A 24,806-nucleotide genomic window follows, 5' to 3' on the forward strand; every position below is an offset into this window, starting at 1 on the left:
TCAGAAGACATGATCTCTAGATGCTTTGTGAGCCCTGTCCTTCTCTGGACATGGTCCAGCATTTAAAGTCCTTTTTGAAGTGAGGGGCTCAGAAGGTGCCCCTTCTGAGGGGAATCTGGAGAGTCAGGGGACTCTGAGGTGTTATCTCATCAATGCCGATCCTTTCCCCAGTCCTGCTGGCTACACTGTTTCTGATACAGGAATGCATTTGTTTGCCAAGGTAAAAAAATACGCTTTCATGTCTTTTGCCCGTGGAACATAAAGTGTCCCAATGCCAAGCTGTAGAAGATGCTCTACCAGCTACATCTCATTCCTTGGCAGGGCCTTCATTTTATAGAGCTGGCTGTATTGGCCTTATTTGGCCTGTATGCTGCTATGAGAAGTCTCTTTGCATTTTATTTAATTCTGAAATTGTTTTATTGTACAAGGCAAATAAGCATGACAGCAATTCAGACAGTTCAGTAGTTTCCTCTGCAAACGCCAGCTTAACATGCCATCTTAATTACACTATGGTACTTTGGTTTGACTCTGAAGTTACATCTAGGGGGGGAAAAATGCCTCAGAAGTTGAGAAATTTACCAAATCCTACATCAGAAGAGAAATACTTCAGCTCGAGGTTGGCCCTAATACTTTTTGGAAAAGACATTGCAAAATCTAAAATAATAGATTGTCACTAGTGGTTTGAGGACAGTAAAATATTCTTGTAAAGTTGTGACATAGATGAGTATCACAATAAAACATGTCTTTTGGATACTTTATAAAACATATTTAGATTTAAAAAATAATTTTAATGTGAAATAATTGTTTTTACTGTAAGCTGCCAACCTTTTCTTATCCTTATGAAGCATGTATTGCAGGAATTTTCCAGGCTTTGATTCAGGAGGTTACTTAACTTCTAACCTTATTTTAAAATCGCCTTAAAGTGAACAAGATTCTAGTATGAAATCACAGAGATCAGGGAAATGGATAATCAAACACCTTTGTGATCAGGGTCACAGTTTTGCATATAATTATGCAAGCCAGCAGATGGAAGAGAACAGCAAACAGCTATTCTTGCTGATGTTTGCAACCAGGACGTAGGAAAATGAGGTGCATCTAATGGTGGTGGTGATGTGAAATGGTTTGTCATTCTTGAACTTCTCAGGATTTTCAAGAGCCTGTAGGACTAAGCTAATGGGCTTTATGTATTCGTTGTGGTTGCTGCCTTAATACCACAAAATAGATGAAGTTTTATTTCAGTCTGTGGAAAGTGGTTTTCCTCCATATTTTTGGAAAATTTACTTTGGTAAACTCATCACTATGAATGTAAAAGCATTTTGGCTGGGCTAGAATTTTTTCTTTGCCTTTTTGTTCTTAAAAAAGGTAGGTTTGAGATGAACAGATGGAAAAGGTACTTTCTAAAGTTTATTTTTATATTAATGTTTTATAGAAGTAGGTAGTCTTTGCTAGAGCACACTTTTCCTTTAAGTTAAAACATACTGCATATTTACTGAACTGGTAAAGTGTCATAAAATAAATACATCCCTGTCCTGATAACTATAGCAGCAAATGTGTTGAGGCTGTCAGCTAGCATCTTCCTGAAGATAAGAGATACCATTTGCTTTTTCCAAAAACAAGAAGACCAGAACTTGGAGTTACCAGCCTGAAGTAAAACTGATGACGGCTACAATAGTAGCCTACTGTATTAAAGAGGGTAAATGGTTGAAAATTTCCTTCATTCACAACTAACTTGAGAAGGTAGTATTTGCAGGGGAGAGAAACAGGTAGGTTACATTGTTTTCAATCTCCTGTTACAGCTGGAGCATTTGTTGAATCCCAGCCTCAGGTATTTTCACCAGCAAAGCCTGCTGAAACACTATTTTGCCACCCACAGTGGCTTCTGCTTATGCTGGTGTAACTGGTTTTGGGGCAAAGCAGTGAGCCAGATAGGTTATAAATTTGTGCTTAAAATAGCAGTTTATCATTGTCTATTAAAAATAACCTCATAGAAGAGTTTTTTTATTGATTTTACAGTTGTGCTGATGTAGCTTAGGCTAATTCCGCTATCAGTATAACTGCATGAGGGTTTTTTATATTTCTGAGAGCACTGAATATTCATGTGGTTATTTTATTACTGATATCTGGAAAAACGCATGTTGTTATTTCACAAGAGATGTTTCTGTGCCTTACAGACATATCAAGCAGTCATTAGAATTTTTATTTAATGATGGTTTTAATAGAAATTTGTAATGATGACTATTACAGACAGCTAAATCTACTTATTTTCCCCTTATGACAAAAAAAGGGGAAATATCTTTAATTATTATCAGTTTGTTCTGTTCTTCACTCTTTTTGTAAAGTCGTTTGTTATTTCCTTTCTTTGAACTCATGGATTCAGTTTATTTCTGGAAACACTGATAAGCAAATAAAACTGTCACTGGACCAAAATGGTGTCAATTATATCCTATATTGTATCTAATTTTATCATTATGGAAGATTCTTTATTGTTGCTTTGCAAATTAATTCGTTTCAGACAGTATTTGCCATTTTATGTTCCATAACAGGCTGGGGAGCAAGAAAGTTATGTGCAGAATTTGTTACTCTCTCTTCATGGGAACGGATTTAAAAATGTAAATATTTTTCTCCTGCTGTAAGAGAGAACAGAGGGAGTAACCCTTACCAAATGTATGTCTTGCTCAACACTACATGCCATTATGCAGCAGTGACAGCTCTCACATGTCTAGTTAGACAAGGCGTCCAAGTCTTAACAGTAATAAAAAAAAGGAAAAAATACTGTTTGTATCAATTCCATGCACTAATCTTCCTCATCCCAATCTTTATATTTTTCTAGTTTATGTGGGCAAGAAGTTGTTATACCAGTAAATATGGAATCCCCTGTTGGATTGTTAGGTTGTGTTAAGAAGAGGATCTGCTCTGAAATTATTGGCAGTTAAACTGGGAACACTGTATAGCAGTTATAGTTCTCAGATTCATGTACTTTTTTTTTAGCTTTTGAGTAAATTATTTCTGCAGTGAATTGTTTATGGTTATGTTCCTGATTTTTAACATTTTGAGCTTAATCCAGTCATTTTTGCATACATCTAATAACCCAAATCTTGGAAAACTTGAAAGGGTGCTTCTGTTAACTTAAAATTTTTTGAGAAGTGGTTGCAAGTGCAAATTGGATCATTGATTTCTGAGAACTTTAGCTGATACATTCAGACTGTTCTCAGGTATCCAGGTAATTGTCATCCAGAGGGACAGAAAATCTTGCAAATATATTCTGTTTTCTAAAAAGTATTCAGAAAAAACAAATCTCTTGCTGCAGTGTTGTTAAGGTTTTGAGGTGAGGGAGACTGTCATCTCTGAAGGAATGAGAGGCAGGATTACTTGCAGAAAGGAGGCTGGAGAACTGGAATGGTAATTCTTCAACAGCAGTAAGTCATGGATGCAGTGCATGTTTGAAAGTGACTTCTTGATGCCTGTTCAAGGCAGTCTTTCTCATCAACTCTTTTTGCAGCTCAGATGAAGTCAAGCTTTTGCTTGATCTTCTGCCTTGAGTGGTTGGTGGTTCTTCCTTTCTCTACCATGGAGCTTTTTCTACAGAGACATGGGTGAGGCTTCCTCAGAGCCTGAGAGATATTGAGGCAGATCATGGTGTAGCCTGGCTTTTGAAGAGAAGGTTGATCTATTTTGACAGGAGGGCCTCTGGTAGAGGATGAACTAAGTGCTTCACAGTATTTTTAAGTAAGTAAAGTAATCAGTCTGGGAGCCAGTGGCAAAAGGCTTGAGCAGACAAAGGGGTTTCAGGAGGAGCAAACCATCATGGAGAAAATGTAAGTTAAAACTAATCTATGTCTTATTATATCTTGGCAATAAGCATAATCCAATATAGCTGAACACTTTACACTGTGAAGACTCTTTGAAAGTATGTTAGGAAGGAAAAGCCTACCTTTTCCATTTTCCTGTCAGTAATATATCCTGTCTTCCCTCCCCTCGTCTTATTTTCTTCTCTCCACCATATATATCTGACAGGTGACTTTAGGTAAGCACTAATTGTCTCTTCATTAGAAATGGCTGTCTTTGGTATTTGCCATAAAAGGCTAATTTGGCTACTCATGCCTTGAGGGTGCTTAGTGTAAAAGAACAACTGCATTTTAGTATAAGGTTTTCTAATGCAGTTGCAAAATCTGGATGTTGCAGCTAAGTAAATGAAGCAAGGGCATATAGGTGATTGCTCCCTCTTAGATGTGAGTCTACTCATAGACTGGGGTGGTAGGTAAAGACTGCAGAACTTGCTGGCTGTGCTGAAGGCTGTGCTATAATACAGTAGAGCTAGTGTGGTCATATTTCATTTGAAGAAGTGGCAGTTTCAGTTTTCAGACAAAATAAGCTTCTCAGAACTCTTGATTTCAAATGTATTGCTTAGAGAACACTGAGAAGACAGGAGTTTCTGCAACTTGGAGAAAAATGTGTTTATGAGATGTTGGAACAGGAAAAATTCACCATTTTTGCCAAAACAGGATTTGTATTTTAACTGCTATGTCTTAATAGAATGATCATATTTTCAAATTGTAAAATGCTGATCATGTGTTTAAAGTAAAAATTGCCACATCAGCAACTGGCTCAAACATTGCCTTTCAAGTAATTCTGCTTTACATAATGTCTGAAATAGCTGGGGTTTTTTCTTTGTTTTTAAATCACTCCTTCATAGCTGAACTCTGCTGATTTTAAGAAAAGGTCTTTAAAGTGAATCTGCAGGAACTGTTTGGTCTTCCTTGGCATGTTCTGTGTATATATTATAGCTATATGAAGTTCCTTGTTTTCTCAGTGAGTGATCACATTTAAGTGGGAGTGTGACACAGTTCTTCTATTCTTTGAAGTGGTTTATAATCTTTCAAGCACACGGTGAAGGTTTTCACCCCAAGATGTCAGGAATGGAAAGAGGATTTGTTGTATAGTATGATCAGAGAAGTCACGCAGCAGCTTTTTGCCAGATCTCTGGTGCCTGTAGCCAGCTGGTGAGTGTATTCCAGCTTCTTTAGCTGAGGCCTGAGTAGAGCAGTGGACATTGCAGTAGGAAAGAATCTGACCACTGTTAGCTGACATCGGCGTAATTGCTGTGGCTTTGTTTAGTAGATGCCATTCTTTAAATGGCATCTTTTGCTATAGAGATGCAAGCTTTTTAGGGAGTGATAATTTCTCTTTCCTAGAATAAATAGTATTTTTAGAAAAATGGACAGGAGGTTGGTACATACATAATCCTTATGGATTATGTCAGGTCTAAAAAAAAAAAAAAGCTGTACTACATGCTACATGTTGGCTAGCATCAGCAACAGAAGTTCTGTCATCTTTATTTGATATATCCAATCAGAGGCATCTGTAGAAACTTGAGCACCAAAGCTCAACTGTTGGTGTTGTAATTAGTGACGCATTTCCTTTAGGAGAAACCCCTCTGTGGTGATTTCAGAACTGACATTATTGTTTTAAATACACATTTCATGGTCTAATTTAAGAGGTACTTCTGCTCTGAAATGAATCACTTGAGGTGAAAACCTAGATATGTATTTATGATGCACTCAGAGATGTAATCTAGAGTGACTGAATGGGTAGCCATGGGAAGCAAAACATTAGAACATGATTTATCCAGAACTTGTTTTACATGTATTCATGCTGGTACTTTCATAGTGTAAACATATGCTAAAGGCTTTTCTGTAACAGTTGTGTTCCTTTCTGGGTCAAAATAATCAGTCATTGAATAGGATTTTAGCATTTGTAAGGTAATCTCATAAAGCTCTGCCTCACTTAAAGCAAATGGAGTTACAGTATTCTTAAATCTTGCATATATGAAGGAGTTTTAGACTCAAACTGCCTCTTAGTAAGTCTGATATCAGCCGACCAATAGATGAATTCCTGACAGTATCTTTGAAATTGAAAGAAAAATATGTGTATTGTAATATTGTCATTTAAAGTCTAGTACATTTAGCTTCACTGGAAAACCACGGGATTTGAATTTCCGTATTTGCATACATAAACAAATCAGTTAATTTTTTAAACAGCCAATGATTTTTTAAATTAGGTATGACAAGGAAATATCTGCTAATAGAGAAAAGCAAATAAATTAGTTGCAAGAAGATATAATTAGGTTTAGGTAAAGGAATTTTCAAGTTTAAAAAGGGTGCAGAGTTGCATGTTTTCTAATGTCAGCCTTTCTGAGCTTCTGAAATATCTGAAAGTACATGTGGAACTTCAACAATCGTATTATTGCATGAAAAATACTTCTTGAAACATCCTTATTTTCTTGTTACATTTTAGTTATTTAAAATGTTTAATCATGACTAAATTTACTCATAGGCCTTGTTGAAATGACAATTCTTGTTTAGTAAATCTCTTATATTTCATATATACATTATATATATATAAAATATATATAATGTAGTAGAAGTGCAAGACCATTGCAAACTGTTGCCCATTGTCTTGTGTTATACTTTCAGATTAGATTTCACTTGCCATTTTATTCCTTGTTGTGTGTTGTTTAGCTTCAAACATCCGGTTCAATTTTTAGCAGAGCTTGCTATTTTTCTATTTTTGCCTTTTTTACGTTTGTTGTAAATCCAGCCCTCTTTGAGTCTCAGGGAAATTTTGTTTTATGAAACACCAAAATTGCACTTGTTTTCTGTTTAGTAATTCACAAGTGTTTCATTTTTAAAAATCCCTTAAACACCTAATTATGTTACATTGTTGGAGGGGAGTATATTGTCATAAGCATTTCGGGAATCGAGGTATGGTAATTCATGTACTTGTTAACACCTTCAAAGAGCTCTGAAATATTTGTGAGATCTATCTTGGTTTTATAAGAAACTTTTTGTTGCTGTTCTACCCTATTCTGTCAAGCTGTCTGTTGCTTTTGTTTTCCACTCTTTTAGTTGCACACAAATGATAATTTTCTGCTTCATAACTCCTGAATTTCCCTTGTATCCTTTCTGAGGGACTGTCAGATACCTGTTCCTTTGATACTAGTGCTACTTGGATGAAACATTACGCACCACAGCTGGGCAGTTTTGTGCTTCAGAAATGTTGGATCTCTCTCATCTGATTTCAGCGATTTGGTGTATCAGGATGACCTTCTGTGCTGACATTTAAATGAGAGACAGTTTCTCAGGCTTGCCCTTGCTTGGAGAGGCTGTGTGTTGAGTCCTTCTGGATCTTCTCTGGACACTGTTTGTTTCATTTGTTCTTTGGATAAGGGGTTGTTTTAGTCCATATCAGTTAAATGTTTGCTCTTTTATGATAACAAGGTTCTACTCATGGGGAGAACATACTAACAGCCAATGGTGAATCACACCAAAGATGCATTTAGTTAGTCCACTACCCCTTTCTGACAGAAGACAGTAATAGATGTTCTTAAAAAAATAAGAACTGATAAAGAAAGTAGTGGTTCCCTGCAATGCTTTCTCAGTGTCTTTTCTTCTAACATTAGTCAAAATATTTGCACATAGCATATTGTAAAAAAAAAATTTAACTTCCCAGAATAGTGGGGGTTGTAAGGGACCCTGTGGAGGTCATCTTTTCCAAAACCATGGCTCTGTCATGGCTCTGTCATCTAGAGCAGGGTGCCCAGGACCACATCCAGAGGAGAGTTCACAACTTCTCTCAAGCTGCCTGCAAATTACTTTAATTTTATAATGAGGCATAATTCATGTTAAAGAATTTGCAGATTGCCTGGTTTTGAACAGAATTCGCTAGATACCAATGTAATAAGTAGTTCTTAAGACTTGCAGAAAAGTGGTTTTTTCAGTGTTAAAATAATGGATTGCTTTAAATAGTTAAATAATAATTACTTTAAAGTTAAAATAATGGAATCCAAATACAGGAAACATCTACATTTTTTACCTGGACTTTTTATTCAATTATAATTTATAATATCCTAGTTGTGACAAGTACCTGTACAGTACAAATACTTTTACATGTTGGCCGTAATAAATTTGTTTAGGATTTTATGCAATATGTAATCTAAATTCAAGAAAAGTTGTGCAGTTCATCAAAGCAGCTCCTCATATGAAATACTGCATCATGATTTATGTATTCTTATCCAATATGTTCTTATATGCTGCAATTAATTTTCTTTTCAAATGGAAAATGTTTTTGTATCTTTTTTAGGGTTCAGCAGATCCCTTAAACAGTGCGTTCCACCTGACATACAACATGGTATTGAACTTACTTCGAGTAGAGGAAATTAACCCTGAATACATGTTGGAAAAATCATTTTATCAGTTCCAACACTACAGAACTATTCCAGAAATAGTGGAAAGTAAGTATTGCTGCATGTTCTCATGTGGGTAGATATTATATATAGTGAGATTTGGTAGTTAGACGTTCTTATGCTCACAGGAGTTTTTACCTGTGCAGTTTTGTCTTCCTTGCCAACAGTTGCCACTGCACCATTTGTTGCTGTGTTACAGTTTCAGCAAATTCGCCTTGTTCTGAGGACCTATACTGATATGGGCTGTCAGTTTATGAAGAGAGCTTTCCTCTGTGACTCAGACTAGAATGGTTGTCAGATTGCTAAACTATAGGGTGGGAAGAAGGAAAAACAATTTTAAAATTCATGCAGCTCATTTGAGATGGGGAAGAAAAATCTTAGGAAAGATTTCATCTAAAGTCTTCCACCTTTTAATATCTCAAGGTGTAAGAAGAACTTAAGTGCATTGCATTCAGAGTAGTGTAGTTAAGAAATGTTTAATTATAATACAAAGAAAAATTCAGAGAGCTCTGGGATGTTACTTGCACTCCACCAAGTAACTGCATTTTGAGCCATGATCCATGAGTTTTCCTGAGCCAAAGTCAGTGTCTGGAGATTTCAGCTGGTGTTTGAGAGTGAGGCCTCTCTCAAAACTTAATCCAGGAGAATCATAAGACCATGAGAGGTAATTATGATTATTGAGCAGTTCATCTGTTTGTTTGTTAACTGAATGTTAAGAGAGAAAGTGTGTATGTGCATGTAGCTTTGATAGTCATGCAGAGAGGGAGGATTTCAGTTACCTTTCTGTTAGTTAGCAGGTGTAGTAGTAGTAAAACATAGTATTTTTTTTATTTTCCTGTTCCAGTTGGCATGCGTAGATCTTTATTCTGGCATTCTAACATTGCTGTTTAAATAGAAAAATGGAGCTGAAGAACTTTTTTCCTAGTTGGACAGTTTCGGTTTAGGCACCATGCTGGGCATTAGAATTATGTAACCACTTCAGCTACAATGAAAAACACAAAGGAGAGAGTTGGCTAAGGAAGAAAGTATGCCATGAGTATGAACGGATGGCTTATTTCTTCTAAAAAGTGGCAGGTATAAATAAGGAGCACTTTTCCTGAGTTGTCTCTCAAGTCCCAGTGAAGTGGGATTTCTGGGCCACTTACGACCCTTCAAAACAACTTGCAAGAGGATGAGTTGGTGGAGAGGAAAAAGAGATTTTTTTAGTAATCTGTTCTTTGTTTTTGTCTGCTGATATTAATACCAGAACGAGAGAATGAATCCTACTACTTAGAATAAAAACTGATTTGCCTAAATAAGGTATAAAAATACTGGAGGAAGAAAATACTGATTTTCAACTGATAACTCAGAGCCTAAATCAAGTTAGGAAGAACATATCTAACAACTCCCCTCTTGCTGGAACACATCTTTCTAGAAGATGTCTTTGAGCAGTCTTATTTTTATAGGAGGCGATAAAAAGCAGTGGTTGGCATTGAATACCTTCCTACCAAAAGATTGCAAGTTTTAATGTGACTTCTGTGCAAACCTAGATCAGTCATTCCTGGGTAATTGGGTGTCAAGCCTTTTCCAGTTTCTCAAGCTTGTTTATTTTAAGAAAATAATACTGCTATTTAATTCTCTATAAATATAATTCAGTGGACAAATATACAGATTTCTAGCTTTCCAGAGAACAGGCTATTGTAAGTGAAAAATTGGTATTAGAAATGGTCACAAAATATTAGTAATGGAGATCTGAAAGTGAAACACTGGTTCCTCAATCTGTGCAAAGCTATTAATTTCCATGAGATTCTACTTTTCATTATAGGAGTCAATAATTTGGAAGCACAGTACAACAAAATTGTAATTCCCAATGAAGAAAATGTGGTGATATACTACAGAATCCGCCAGCAGCTTGCAAAACTGGCTAAAGATATTGAAGAGTACATTCACAAACCAAAGTACTGCTTGCCCTTTCTACAGCCGGGAAGACTAGTAAAGGTAGTTTCATTTTTCTTTTGTTTCATTTTTCATTTCCACCTGTTTGTGAAATCTGCAAGGTTCATTTGTGTCTGCCAGTTTACCATCTTGAAAAACTACATGTGTCACACTAAGCACCAGTTTTGTTGTATGTTTCTTTGCTAAGCATTCAATAATGCATTAAAAGAAATACTGTTTTCATGATGAATAGTAGTCCATGACTGCTGTTGTAAATATCAAAACCACAAAGTTATGCTTGCTAGGATGTTATTATATATGTTACTTTATAATATCCTGTAATGTTTCCAGGTGAAGAATGAAGGTGATGACTACGGATGGGGTGTGGTTGTTAATTTCTCTAAGAAATCAAATGTAAAGGTAAAATACACATTTTCTCCATTACCAAAGTATATATATGACTGTTTTTTTCTGAAAATAAGGTGAAACTCGTATTTCTTTATAGTTCTCAATGGCAAAAAATTCCTTTTACTCCAAATTTACAAAAAGCTCTGAACTTCCTGAAGTGAAAGTCTAAAGAAGTAAAACTACAGAAGATGGAGAAAACTCCAAGTCTTGTGTTCTGTTTTTAACTTTTAACATATTTATGGAGGAAATGCTTGCTGTTACATAGCACTGAAACTGTTTCAAACTGAGTTGTTTCTGAGACATTGCCAGTGCTAATTTAAGCTGTTAATGAGAAAGATACTGTGTCGTTTTCTTTCTGAAAATCTATAGAAGCCCTAACTGAAGGCTGAGAACAGTGGGAGACTGACATTTAGCTCTATGAAGGTTACCTTAAACTGGCAAATTGTGCCTTGAGTCCTAAATTAGTGTGTGAGACATGGAATTGCTTGTCCTCTTGAGACGTTGCTATAGAGATGTAAAATGGAAATAAAAGAGAGCAAAACAATAGAAATGGAGACATTTGGAAGAAGACACAGAGGGCAGTGATGCAATAGAAGCCAGACTTTCAGAAATGCTTTTTCATAGTTGGTCTCTGCATAACCCTGAGATGATGTGTTGGTCTTCATTTCAGAAATGTTTTGACCAGCTACTCTACTCTGTAAATGAAAACCTAAGTTAAAACCATATATTTCTGTGGTAGCATTTTTTGCTGTAATGTTATCAGGAGAGCACTGGCTTTATTTGCTAGGTCTAAATGCAAAATTGTCTTTTTTAAGTTCTGGTGGTGCCTGTTCATTGTGGCACCTTTTGGTGCTTTTCTAATATACATTTATTAAAGAGGAAAGGAGAAAAATGTGTTCATACAGAACTTACTAAAAGAGATCTTGTTTTGTTTTCCATCTTGCTTTTGAAAGTCATATTTCTTTCTGTTTTCAAGTTGAAAAATTTGGCTGTTACTGCTGTTGCTTAAATCTTTGCTTGTAGATTGTTTTTCTCATAGAGACACACAAGTAATAAACCAGATTGCCCCCTAGTCCCAGCTTTCTCTGTAAAATTGCCGACTTCTGTGTCATTTGGAGGCAGTTCTTCTGTCTGTGTCATATTTTATTCACATATATATTTGCCTTCCCTATCTGGCCTGTCTCACTGTTGTACAAACCTTTGGGTTTGAATATTAGCTTTGAAATTACAGGCTGTTTTGTAAGAGATGGAAGTGGCTCCAGCAGCATTTTTTTCATTAAGTCATTCTAGCAGCTGGGTTCAATTTTTCCTTCTGGTGTGGAAATAATGACAATAGGTGCTGGAAATTAAGGAACAAACTTAAAGCTCTTGAACTTTTAAAGTCAGTATGAAAAGACTAGTTTCTATGAGCAGAGGCAAAACAAATTACTTGAAGAAGTTGTTGTTTACCCATATTAGTATCTGTTCAATGCATTTTTGTCCTGAGATGTCATTCTCTGTTACTTTTTAAAGTATACAAATATACTTACATAGTACTGGAAAAATAATACCTATGCTGTATCTTTAAATCTTCATCCACTTCTAAGCTGAACAGTTCTTTGGGTTTGCTTTTGAGAATTCATTTTATATTACTAGTTTCGTTGCAAACTTTTCTTTGCTATATCATAGTTTCTAATTAAATCCTTTCTCTAATGAGAAATCCATGTAATTAATAATGAATTTAGGGTTATAGTATATCTGTATTTCACATAATACTCCTTACTCTTTGCACTGTGAAAGGAAATGCATGTCATGTCAGTTCTGCTTATTATTAATTATGGTTTTTTTATATGCAAAGTTCAGTACTGCTAGCATGATGCAAATATGCATTACAATTTTAAAACGTATTGACTTACTCTTAACAAGCTACACAAAGAAGAAAATGCAGTTGCACCTAAAGCTTCAGGCAGACTTTAGGCTACCCTGGAAAGGGAGGATGGGGAAGATAATTTTTTCAAGTGTTATTTGTGGGAGGGATCTTCCAATCAGTTCACCAGAGTGTGGGTTTTCAGAATGTACTGCAACACTGAGCTGGTACTCTGCAAGAGACATAGCTCATTTCGTACCTTTAATGTTGGAGAAATCATGTGATTTTCATTCATTCCTGCTTGTATTTTTAAATAACTGCTACAGACCTGCTCTTTCTCTGTACCCTCAACAGCCAAATTCTGGTGAATCGGACCCATTGTACGTAGTTGAAGTGCTCCTGCACTGCAGCAAAGACAGTTTGAAAAATTCCGCTACTGAGTCTGCAAAGCCAGCCAGACCTGATGAGAGAGGAGAGATGCAGGTTTGTTACATGTATTTATTCTCAGTAGTTCCTTAAAAACTTTCCCAAGTCTTCATTTCCAAGCCATTTGCAAATTATGATAAAAGAGGGACTGATGCATTTAAGGAAGAGAAAGAATCTCCACACACCTAACTCTGCCTTTTTAATAAATAAGAGTAATACATTTTTAGTAGTAGTGTTTGACCGATGCTTTTTCTTAGCAGTATCTTGTCTCTGGGAAGATAATTCTTTTTTTATTTCTTAAAATTATTAAGACTGGAGAAGATTTTTAAGATCATTGAGTCCAGCCCTTGAACACCAGCGTGTCACCTAAATCATAGCACAAAATGCCAAATCCAGTTGTTTCTTGAACACTTCTATGCCTCCACCATCTCTGAACGGCTTTGTAAAACTCTCTCATTCTAAAATTAAATTGAATATTTTTTTAGTGAAAATATTTGCATCGTTTTCTATATAAGCAAAATTTTAGATTTGAAGCCCTATATCAAGACTAACACTTAAAATTTTCAGATCAGAGGCAGTTTAATGTGTCTGCAGGTTTTTTCTCAGAAGCTTAATTTAAACCTTGGAGTTTAATGCAGTATTGATTCTTTGTGGTGTCATGATGATTTTCATACTTAGGAAGATGCATTTTTCTGGCTTGATGTTCTCTATTAGTAGCATTCTTAGTTAAGTACATGACAATACTTTGTCTGGTTTGGATCAGAAGAGGTATTCCAGCAGGTGAGATGCAAGGTATTAGAAAAGCTGTTGTTTTGTTTTCAGTTGTAGTCTTTCTCCAGATGTAACTGCATTCAGAATTTTCCTATTTGGACAATTAGCTTTCTTCTTTATGAATATTTCAGGTCATTACCTGCATTTTCCTGCCTTCTGATACTCCTTTATCCAATACCGCATGCTTCAACACTAAGTTTTCCTTTTCCCTTGAAAAAGTTTTTCTGTGTGCCAGTTATGAGAGGTATGTTTTTTACTGATTTATGAGTTACTGCACTCTCTTTGACAGGTTGTTCCTGTTTTGGTGCATCTTGTCTCAGCTATCAGCAGTGTCCGGCTCTACATACCGAAAGACCTGAGGCCTATTGATAACAGGCAAAGTGTGTTAAAATCTGTACAGGTGAGTTCCACTTTGCTCTGATCAGTGAGGTACTCTTGAACACAAGGCAACGTGTTCTGAAGAAATTTGTGTAAAGTTTCTGTCACATCTTCAGCCTTATTGTTTAAAGGGATTGGAAACCACAATGTATGTGAATTTTTTTCTCCTTGTCAAGTGATTTTAAATTGATTTTGGAAACTGCTGAAACACCACATGACTTCTGTGTCTCTATAGTTATACCAGCTTATTTGTAAAATGTTTATTTTACTGTTACTAATCTTAAAAAAAATTTTTTTTCATCATTTTAGGAAGTACAGAAACGGTTTCCTGATGGAGTGCCCTTACTAGACCCTATTGATGACATGGGCATCAAAGACCAAGGGTTGAAAAAAGTAATCCAAAAAATAGAGGCATTTGAGCATAGGATGTATTCACATCCTCTTCACAATGATCCAAACTTGGAAACCATATACAAACTTTGTGAAAAAAAAGCACAGGTAGGGATACAAACCAAATTACTTCATGTTCAGCTGCAAATCAACCAAGTCAACCATTTTAAAATTACTGAACCTCACTAACAAAATGGCTGAGTCGGTGATACACCCTTCATTGGTACAGATGCAAAGTATGTCTGAAAAGAAAACTTCAGAGGAAATTTTCAGAAATTAAAAGGTTACAGGGGTCTTTTTCACTGAATAGATATAGCACAATGCAATGAAGGAAAAGTCTTAATAGATAATTTTAGTTGATAATTTTTAATACACTTGTGCAAACCTAAGTTGAATTGATGGGGCTTATTAGCTTGAGGAGTGTACCAGAGAAGTCGTTATGCTGCTGCTTCCTAAGCAGACTCTCATCCTGGAAGCAATGCACTTACTTATTTTGTATAGAGTTGTACTCTCTTAGACTGGAATCAGCTGTGCATGAAACCAGCTCTCATGTTCCTCTTCTGCTTGAGAAAACAGGTTCTCCAGGAGCCACTTCACAGAAGTGAGGTAGTTCTGGTATGGGCAGACTGTGATGAACTGCAAGCCACTGGAGAAGTTCTTACAGCATAAAATAATGCCTTTGGTTTATATTTCATTGAATAATTGGTTAACTGAGACTTGTATAGGTCTCAGAAGATGAGTGCTCATTTCTCAACAGAGGATAACTGTGTCTTTTTAATGTGGGCTGGTTTGGTTTGTTTCCCACTATGGGTAAATAGTTTAACTTCCCAAGCTTACCAGAGGTTTCAGTGGGTAAATGGAGCTGATTTTTTTGTTACTACTACCACCACCTACTACCACCACCTACTACCACCACCTACTACCACCACCTACTACCACTACCACTACCATTGTTATTGTTATTATTAAAACCTTCCTCTTAGGAGACTTAGGCAAGTCAACTAGTCAGTAGTATGTTCATATAGCATTGTTCTGAGGCCTTTATGTAAATTAAACAATGTATTTAAAGCAGTTGCATCTGTTAAACCAGCAAGGTGTAATTCCTCTCCTCTGGCCCCCAGATTGCTATGGATATTAAAGTAGCAAAGCGAGAGTTGAAGAAAGCCAGAACTGTCCTGCAAATGGACGAGCTCAAATGCCGCAAGCGTGTTCTGAGAAGGCTGGGGTTTGCCACATCCTCAGATGTTATTGAGATGAAAGGACGGGTTGCTTGTGAAATCAGCAGGTAACTGGCTTCTGTGCAAACTGTTCATTGTCGTGAACATACACTTTATAGTCCTTGCAAAAACTAGCACATTATGTTTATATTTTAAAGCTTTGAGACTGTTAGAAAAAGGGTTCTTCAGAGACTGTGTTCTGTGTAATAAAGGTAATATACTGATTCAAGCAGTGTAAGTAAAGGTAGCAACTTAAGGACAAAATACAATAGCTTTTAATATTAAAATGTGGACATGAAAATGCCAAATCAACGGCTATTTTTGTGCCTTAGTTAATAGCTTGTGTTTTCATTTAATGTTGTACACTGCATGAGGGGAAGGTCTTGATTCCTGTGGTTGATGTTGAACCAGTACTATTGGTACAGTCACTCACAAATGAGTGTAGCAATGATTGTCAACATTTACCAAGTTACTGACAGGTTTGGAATAGAGTGAAATTGCTTCCATAGGAATCTGAAGATTCCTGTGCATTTTACTGTAATGCAATTATCAGATATTTATGTATTGAAAAAGTTGAAAAAATCATGAATCAGACTTCAATAATTTACAGTTATTAACTCAGATTTTGATAGAATTCTGTATTTTTAAAGACACAGCAACTGCTGTACTCCTTGTCTTACAGGTAAGTTTAAAAGCTGTGACCAGTACTTGTTTGATGGGTAATTGGCCTGCAGAATGAATCAGAATTTTATCTAGTTCCTGTCTGGAACTGTTTGAGTTACACATCTCTGTTTTAAAAAAATCATGCTTTGTTTTTTCCCCCCATCCTATGCATTTTTTGATAAACTCTTAAGAATAGAGGTTTGGCCTTACCAAAATTTGGTGTTTAATCCAAATAAGTATGTTTAGATTTTGTATCTGCATCATGCATTTACTTTTATAATTCATTGTTAAGTCTTTATTCTTCAAGTAAATTGAAGCAAGTTTGTTCCTTTCTTCAGTATTTTGGAAATACCCAGTTCAATCTTTCCAGAGCAGTAGCAGTACTAGTTTTAGTCCTTTTTGCGAGTTGCCTAACTCCCTGGTTCTTTCTGACCTCTTGATATTCTGTCTGATAGAAACTGACTAAATCAACTGTTCATATAAGCTGTCAGGAAAGTTGTATTGTAGACTAGTAAGTGTTTTTAGTTTCTTTCAAATACTGTTGCAGTCTCTTATTAATTAGTATGCCCCTTAAAAAGCTATTTTTTTTCTCTGTGTGGTGTGTATATGTGTATTTGGTGTCCCTGACAATAAAAAAGATGCTGGTATTTTTATCCATATTCATTTGCTTCACAAAATGGATTCATAGTTCTTCATTTAAAAATTACATATGAGTAAGTCTTTCCCCTAAGCTTCCTTCTCTTTCTTTTAGTGCTGATGAACTGCTCCTGACAGAAATGATGTTCAATGGTCTCTTCAATGACTTGACTGCAGAACAGGCAACTGCACTGCTCAGCTGTTTTGTGTTTCAAGAGAATGTGAGTTAATTCTTCAGTTCAAGAATTCTGTTGAATTCCTGTCTTCTAACAATACTGTTTTTAATTCAGTTGCTGAAATTTGTCATAACAGTATGAGCCATTGCACATTTTTTATCACTTCTTAAGGTGTTTGACACTGAACTTAGTGAAAACATTTCATCTTCAGTGCTAAAGTCTCTTTCCTCATGAGTGACATGCCAAAGGTTGTGTTAAATTGCAGTCTTCCTCTTGCAATGAAGCAGTATCAATAGATTCTCAGCATATGTGCTGCTATTAATACACACACCCCTCCAAATAATTTAGAATGTAGAATGATTATCTCAAGAAGATGCTCAAGAATAACTGCACCCTGTGCTCTGGGGTGAGCTATATTTAATTCTTAGACATGTCTGTGTTATGTTACCTGGACCGTTGATGTGGCAGTACCACATGGAATTGATAACAAAAAGGCTTTTAAAATAAGACCATACATTTTTAAAAGCAAAACCATGGGTATTTAATAATAGATGTTATTGTTTTCCCACTTGCAAGCTGTATAGAAGGTTAGTATCACCCCAGAAAATTAGTAAAAGTAAACTTTTGTGTGAAATATTTTTGCAAGTAGCTAGCAAGATGTATCACTCAGGGTGATTATAAATATGAAAAAAAGAGTTCAGCAGCAGATGCCAATGTATTCCATTTGTTAATAGAACGGAAACTGAGGTAAGCCATTGTTAATTAGAATATTGGGATTCACTCAACAATAGTACTTGAGTCTAAACAGCTAGGACATGAAGATATTTTGAGAAGCTATGTTTTCATGTATTGCCACTGATGCTTAAGTTATTAAAAACATTTTTTATTCTTAAAGAAAAGCTTGTCAAAGTAGTTAATGGCAGCTCATTTATCAGTTCAAAACTATGATACAGCTAAATAGAGGGAATTTTGGAAGTATCCAGATAGCAGGTGCTGCTTTTCAATGTTGCTGTATTGTACAGAAAAATTCTGTTTTCTTATTTAGTTTGAGGAACAAACGTTTGGGGAATTCAGTAATTTTAGTGTTTGGTAACAGGTTTGAGAAGTTACTGGAGTAATTTAGGTGGCAGTATCATGCACTGAACTTCTGCTTTTGCATTTCATTTGGTATAGAGCAAATGTATAGGAGCACTTGAGATTGTTTAATGTCTTCTTTTTCAGTCCAGTGAAATGCCAAAATTGACTGAGCAGTTGGCAGGACCACTTCGGCAAATGCAGGTAATTAGAAATCTGTCTGAACTCAGGGTTAATGCTAACCTGTGCAAAGCTCATGAGTAATGTATAATAAGTGCACGGTAAAGACCTGATTTGGGATCATCAGTTAATTCAGCTGGCACTGCAGTTGATTTTGCAATGTGTAATATACGGTTTGCAAAAAAACCTTATGCTAATTCAGGGCATGCCTCTAAAAGTTTTAGAGGCTTGCTTGCTACACTGTAGATTGTCAGTGCAGGCCGACTTCATGTAAACAGTGGTTTACTTTCTGGTTCTGAGTAATTTCTCATGAAAAAGGAAACCTCATCCTGTAATGCTGTACCTAATAATATGCACGTCTTTTTGTCAGTTAAATACTTGCTCTGGTTAAGTGTATTATAAATACATTTTATTTTAAAGGAGTGTGCAAAAAGAATAGCTAAGGTGTCAGCAGAAGCAAAACTGGAAACTGATGAAGAAAATTACTTGAATTCTTTCAAACCCAACCTAATGGATGTTGTGTATACATGGGCGAATGGAGCTAACTTTGCTCACATCTGCAAAATGACTGATGTCTTTGAAGGTAGGCTGATCAGTTGTTCTTTAGAAGGTATGAGTTGCTAATTCTGCAACAGGGAATGGTAATAACTGAATAACATTATAGTAAACTCAGATATATTCAGGCATCTGTATGGCTAAAATCAAGTGGGGAAAAATTGTTTACTGTTTATGTTAATTTATACTTACACACCATTGATGATTTAGAATCTAAGATTTTTTTAAAGGGATATCTCTGTATTCTAAAAACTTTCTATAAAACTCAGAATTTCTAAGCATTACAACAAAAAGTAATGCTTACATTTCCTAGTTCAGGGGAAAAAAACATGTTCCAAATGCTTGTTATCAGGAAGTACAGCTCTTGCACTTGTCCTCATGATCGTTAAGTTTTGTATTTATTTGGTATAACCAATTCCTCTTGCTGACTTAATGATGACAGAAGTGGTAACCAAGTCTCTTTGGAATAGTTCTTCACAGCAGTGCAATGGAGATAGCTGCAAAGACTAGATATAATGTGTCAGGTGGATTAATTTGGTTTCTGAAACTGAAGTACTAGAAACTACCCCTTGAGGAAAATACTTCATTTTCACTTTGTAAAAGTATAATGATTTACAGTTCTGGTATTTTGTAAAAACAAACTAGCCAAAGAGTTGTCAAACAAGAATGAAAAGGTCAAACCACAATGAAAAACCAGCCTGTTGGAAGTTGTGAAGAGTAGGATGGATACACCAGTCTCAGAAGTCTTTGTTTTTGAAGTTTTTACTGTCATTGCCACCTCTCAAGTGCTATTTCTTCTTTGCAAAGGTTTGCAGATTCCCTTATAACAAGGCAATTCATGTACTTAATTCATGCCTGTAATCAGTGCATGGACCCAGGAACTTTCTTTAGAAAGTTGCTTTTGAGTAACACAAATTCTGGCAGTCTTTGCTTCTGCAGTCAGCAGATTCCTCCTATTTCAGTGAGTATCTGATCCTCCCATTTGCTATGAAGCACCCTGAGTATGTGGAGCAGTGAAGCTGCTGGCTGTTTTACATTGACATTTGGATGTTCAGAATAGACTGGGCAGGAACATTTTCCAGTTACCATATTTGTACTGAGTCAGTTTTGTTCTATTCAATAGTGTCAGCTCCCTCAAAATCAGGAGGCCTGTTTTGAGAAGGTCAGCTCTTTTAACAGGGGTCAGTCCATGGTTCTTCCCTTAACTTTCAGGAGGCTGGTTTTCTGTACTTTACCCAAAAGGAAGGGAAGCACTTCAAGCATCTATTGTCGGTTATGTGTGCCTTAAATGGATTGTGGCACTCCGACATCCAGAGGATTTTACCTTAGTTATCCAAGTAACTGTAGTGATTTCAGAGAAAATCAGAATACAAAATAAGCCTGAGTGGCCCAAGAACAAGTGTGTTTGCCACAGAGTGGAGTAGCATTGATATGCTAATGAAAATACCTTGTTTTTAAGCTGAAATATGTGTGTTGGGAAGAAATAAACTAAGAGCAGCTTTTTAAAGCTGTGAGGAAAGAACGCTAAACTGAGTTAAGTATCCTCTCTGTTAACTGCAGACCAGCTCCTGCTTTATGGAAGTATAAACAATAGCAATTAATTTAAAATTTCAGTTTTCTTTTTATGCACTATGCCTGCAGCAAGCCCTGCTATGCTGCCTGTAAACGAGGACTCCCTGGGACGGCTGCTGGGGTCGGCCCTGTAAATGGCGATGAGCAGGATCTCTGACAGCTGAGCCACGGTGCAGCACAGCTCGGGGCAGCTGCCCACAGATCACATGTGTTGGTGTGTGCTCTGTGCTCCATAGGCTGTGTGGGGGCTTTCCACCTTGTATCATTGCAGCAGGTTTTACAGACTGCTACTCTTACACAAACTGCTCTCACTGTAGAAACTGACATGGCCTAGTGAGGCCATGTGAATGCTTTTTAGACGAGAAGCATTACTTCATCATGTCTCACTTTCCCAAGAGCTTTGAACAATGTTCATACTGATTTTTTTTCCCCAGATATTACGCCTTAAGGGGGTAATAGAAAGGTTGTATAGACCAAACCCCATTCAGTGACAGGGACATCTTCCCCTAAATTTGGTTGCTCAGAGCCCCATCCAGCCTGACCTTGAATGTTTCCATGTATTGAAAGGTCACAATAAGGTCTCCCTGGAGCCTTCTCTTCTCTAGGCTGAACAACCCCAACTCTCTCAGCCTGTCCTCAGAGGAGACCTGTTCCATCTCTGATCATCTTGGTGGCCTCCTCTGGACTCGCTCCAACAGGTCCATGTCCTTCCTGTGCTGGGACCCCTGAGCTGGACGCAGCACTGCAGGTGGGGTCTCATGAGAGCAGAGGGGCAGAGTCACCTGTCCTGCCCTGCTGCCCACACTGCTCTGGATGTAATTGGCGTTCTGGGCTGCAGGTGCACACTGATGGGTCACAGAGAGCCTGTCATCCAGCAGCACCCCCAAGTCCCTCTCAGCAGGGCTGCTCTCAAGCCCTTCGTCCCATGTTTACCCCAATGATAGTTATTTTGCCTACACTAATTTTGACTGTCGGAGATGCTGCTGGAGGAAATGACCAAACAGGATACTGGCTGCTTGTGGCCAGAAGAGCAGAAGCATTTAGGGTTGTTTTGTGAAGTTTGTAGCAGTGACTTGGGCTGAGCTGTGAGGAAAAGTTCAAAGAGGAGATAAATGCATAATAAATCACAAGTGGGTGTTGGGTTGCAGTGCAGGAGCTGTGGCAAGATGCTTGTGTGCATTACTGACACCATGGAGTGGAGTGGTAGAGTGGTTCATGGATTCTTGAGTAGCACAGGAGTAGTAAGATAGATCACTTTCTGTTTTACTGCCTTTGCCAACTGAAGAACTAAGGCTTGTAAAAAACAATCCCAAAATAAACCTGCAGTAGTTGTTGAAGCAGCAAAGTTGTGACTCTCCTAATTCTCTATGGCTTTTGAGGAAGTCTTAAGAAGTACTTGAAAGAAAAAGAGTCGGCTAGGAATTACTCAACAGCCCAGAAAGTAGTGTGATTACATTTTAGAGACTGTAAAGGCAGTAGAAAGGACAAGCATTTGGAAACAGCTTCAAGATGCCTCACTGAGAAATTTACTGTGCAAACAGAAACTAAGTTTAAGACATTTGGCTTCTAGATAACTTGAACAGGGTTGTAGTCAGGACCAGTTACAGGATGTGGCACAAAGTTTTCCCTTGGTCTCTCATACAGGTAGCATAATTCGTTGCATGAGGCGTCTAGAAGAACTGCTTCGGCAGATGTGCCAGGCTGCAAAAGCCATTGGGAACACAGAACTGGAAAATAAGTTTGCAGAGGGTATGTATTTCATCTTCACAGTACATGAAGCAGTTTCAGAAGAAAAAGTGATGGTGGGAGTGGATGTACGGGTAGTGAGGGCTGAAGGTGAATGGTTTTGTAATGTGAATGTCTCTTGTTGACTGCACCATTGCCGTTATCTTTCCTGATAACATCTTTATTACAAAGTTTGACTTAAACGGTGGCTAAGGATGTACAATGACTTCCATTTAATACTTGTAACATGCTTATAACTGGACTTTAAATAGTGGCTGTGTCAGTTAAGACTCTTAGATATTAATTTTTTTTTCCTTCTTAATAGGGATTACAAAAATCAAGAGAGATATTGTGTTTGCTGCAAGCCTTTACCTGTAACAGCAGATGTCTTCCAGAAACTATGACATGATGGAACAAATTCATCAGTGTCACATGTGGCTTCCATATCAAGTAATTCCTTTTAATGGTGTTTACTTAAACCACAGTTGATTCAACAAGGCATGTACAAACAGCAGTATATGTAATATAACTTGTTACAATTTTCAATAAAAATTTACAATTGTAATAGCTTTCTTTTAAGCAAGAGCTTGAACCAACTGAAATTTAAAGTTTAGATGTACAATAACTGTGGTAGATGTTACTATATACAGGTGAAGTGAGCATCCAAGAGCAGCAGCAGTCCCTTAAAGGCAATTGCTTATATTACATGGTTAGACTTGTGAAATTGCTTTCTTTCAGAGCAGTGCAGGTGATATGGGGGTCATTCTTCATGGTTGATGATTGCTGCCAAAGTGATTTCCATTTGTTGGAGTCTCATGTAGGGTTGTATGGGAATCTTCTTTTGGTTGAAATGTACATCCTCTCACTTTGAAGAAGTCTGACACATACACAACCTAAGGGAACAAATTAGTGTTAAGTGTTAATTAGTGTTAAATTAGTCCTGCACTCACAAGTTTTTGAAACAAGGGCTCTGCAGTGGGCAAATTCTATGATGAAAACTAATAAAAACTTAATCGGTTCAAAACATTAGGAAATGGCAGGGAAGTCTTGTACAGAATTCAGACATCTGTTCTTTCAATAGCTTTTTCACCTTGCCATTGACCATTTAGCACTGATGGTTTAAGCCAAATTCAAGGCTTGTGCTAACTAACTGCTGACTGCCTTACCAGGCACTGCTTCATTACAAGCCATAGTTTGAACAGCTCTAAATGAAGGAGCAAAATTTGCTTTTTGAGCGCCCACAATGCAAGTTTAGATTTTTTTTCCTGTAATTTAGATAGAACAGAACAGGAGAGGTGGTGCTTTAGCTGGACTCAGCAGCTGTAAGGCTAGCTCTACCTATGTAGCCCTTTCCTGCAGTCCTTTAAACATGCCACCTCACTTCTCCACAGCTAGGAGACATCTCCCTCACTATAAGACAGGTGGTTGATCCAGTTCTGCAGCTTGCTGTCTTCCAGTGCTCATTTCACCAAATCCCATAGCAGATGTGCTGGGCACAGTGCTGCTTGGGGTGCAATAAAGGAGAAGCCTCCTGTGATCCCTTCCCTTCCTGTACTGTGTCTTCCCCTCTCACTGCAGCCCTGAGAACTGCAGAACACTGTCCATGGCAGAAGGAACAATCTCCCACCACGCTGGCAGCTGGCTGATGCCCCAGCACACTGCTTTAGCCACAGACCGGGGGAGTTTCGGTGCCACTGAATGCCAGATTCCCTCAGTTCAATTCAGTGATCGATTTGCAGTTGCTGCGCCACTGTGCTCTAACCTCAGCTTGCTGTTTTTGGAGAGGAATCATCAATTCTTTCAGATAAGAGTCTGAGGGCAGTGGTTGGTGCTAGTGTCTATTCTTAAAAATAATTTCCTGGCCTTTCAACTCTACTCGCTGTAATGCTACTTTCTACTCTTTCTTGTATTACCAAGCACCTTCTGAATCTTCCAACATCCTTGACTAAACTTGTTCTCCTAATAAAAGTGTCCTCACCTCTTCGATCTCCGACATTTCTTACTCTCTGAACTCCTTTTCTTAGAAAAAGAGATTGGACAAAAATGAGGGGTAGGATTACACCAGCATGTAGCTGTTTAGTAACAGCTTATGCAGCCTGTATGATTTCCCAGAGCTGCTCCAAGATTTGTTTTGATTATTGATTGCAACTAGTAAAAGCTTTGTCTTGAACCTTTCTGACCTGAGAAAGCTGACAAAGCATTTATTTTGGAGGTGGTTCTTCCAGCTAAGCCTCAGTTCCTGGTAACTGAATCCTTCAGTATGACCTCAGTAAGTTCCCATTGATCCAGAAGTCTTGATCTATCACTCCCCATGGATGAATTAGCCATGGGACTCTGGTGACACCCAGTACCACTGGGCCTGCTGTGACAAGTTCAGGTGAGTGGGATAGCTTTATACTCAACAGTACAGCTAAGCTTCACAGATTCCTTGTGAACACATTTTTAGTACTAGGAATGCACACAAGAAATGGTGAAGGGTTTATTTTCCCATCACACTGAAAAAAATCACTGTAAAGTGGCAAACACAGACACTTTGGTGCTCTCTTTATCAAGGCCTTTTTCCCCCATTTACTTTAGACAGAGTTCTCTGCATTTGTCCTTGAGATTTCAAATTTAGCTAGAAGCAAAAAGCA

The 24,806-nt window shown here is 37.3% G+C and overlaps 2 protein-coding genes across 4 annotated transcripts in view; one reads left to right on the plus strand and one right to left on the minus strand.

Moving 5' to 3' along the window:
* Positions 1–22,738, plus strand: part of MTREX (Mtr4 exosome RNA helicase) — a 40,199-nt gene extending 17,461 nt beyond the window's left edge. The window contains exons 16-27 of one of the 2 annotated variants that reach the window (XR_010083419.1): positions 8,140–8,290; positions 10,047–10,219; positions 10,508–10,576; positions 12,765–12,893; positions 13,897–14,007; positions 14,295–14,483; positions 15,497–15,660; positions 17,007–17,112; positions 18,289–18,345; positions 18,742–18,904; positions 21,054–21,196; positions 22,093–22,197. Coding sequence is in view for 1 of the 2 variants with exons in the window: in XM_063422034.1 (XP_063278104.1) it covers positions 8,140–8,290; positions 10,047–10,219; positions 10,508–10,576; positions 12,765–12,893; positions 13,897–14,007; positions 14,295–14,483; positions 15,497–15,660; positions 17,007–17,112; positions 18,289–18,345; positions 18,742–18,904; positions 22,093–22,197; positions 22,499–22,551 (1,470 nt within the window). In the remaining variant the exon portion in view is untranslated. Of the gene's footprint in view, positions 1–8,139; positions 8,291–10,046; positions 10,220–10,507; positions 10,577–12,764; positions 12,894–13,896; positions 14,008–14,294; positions 14,484–15,496; positions 15,661–17,006; positions 17,113–18,288; positions 18,346–18,741; positions 18,905–21,053; positions 21,197–22,092; positions 22,198–22,498 lie in introns of those variants that run through there. The other variant, XM_063422034.1, reaches the window with a different exon arrangement.
* Positions 22,739–22,891: 153 nt separating this feature from the next.
* Positions 22,892–24,806, minus strand: part of PLPP1 (phospholipid phosphatase 1) — a 61,922-nt gene continuing 60,007 nt past the window's right edge. For both annotated transcript variants that reach the window (XM_063422036.1, XM_063422035.1), the window contains exon 6: positions 22,892–23,066. In XM_063422036.1, coding sequence (XP_063278106.1) covers positions 22,941–23,066 — 126 coding nt within the window. In that variant the 3' untranslated portion in view covers positions 22,892–22,940. The remainder of the gene's footprint in view (positions 23,067–24,806) is intronic.

Source organism: Prinia subflava, chromosome Z (genome assembly GCF_021018805.1).
Source record: "Prinia subflava isolate CZ2003 ecotype Zambia chromosome Z, Cam_Psub_1.2, whole genome shotgun sequence".
Taxonomy (NCBI): domain Eukaryota; kingdom Metazoa; phylum Chordata; class Aves; order Passeriformes; family Cisticolidae; genus Prinia; species Prinia subflava.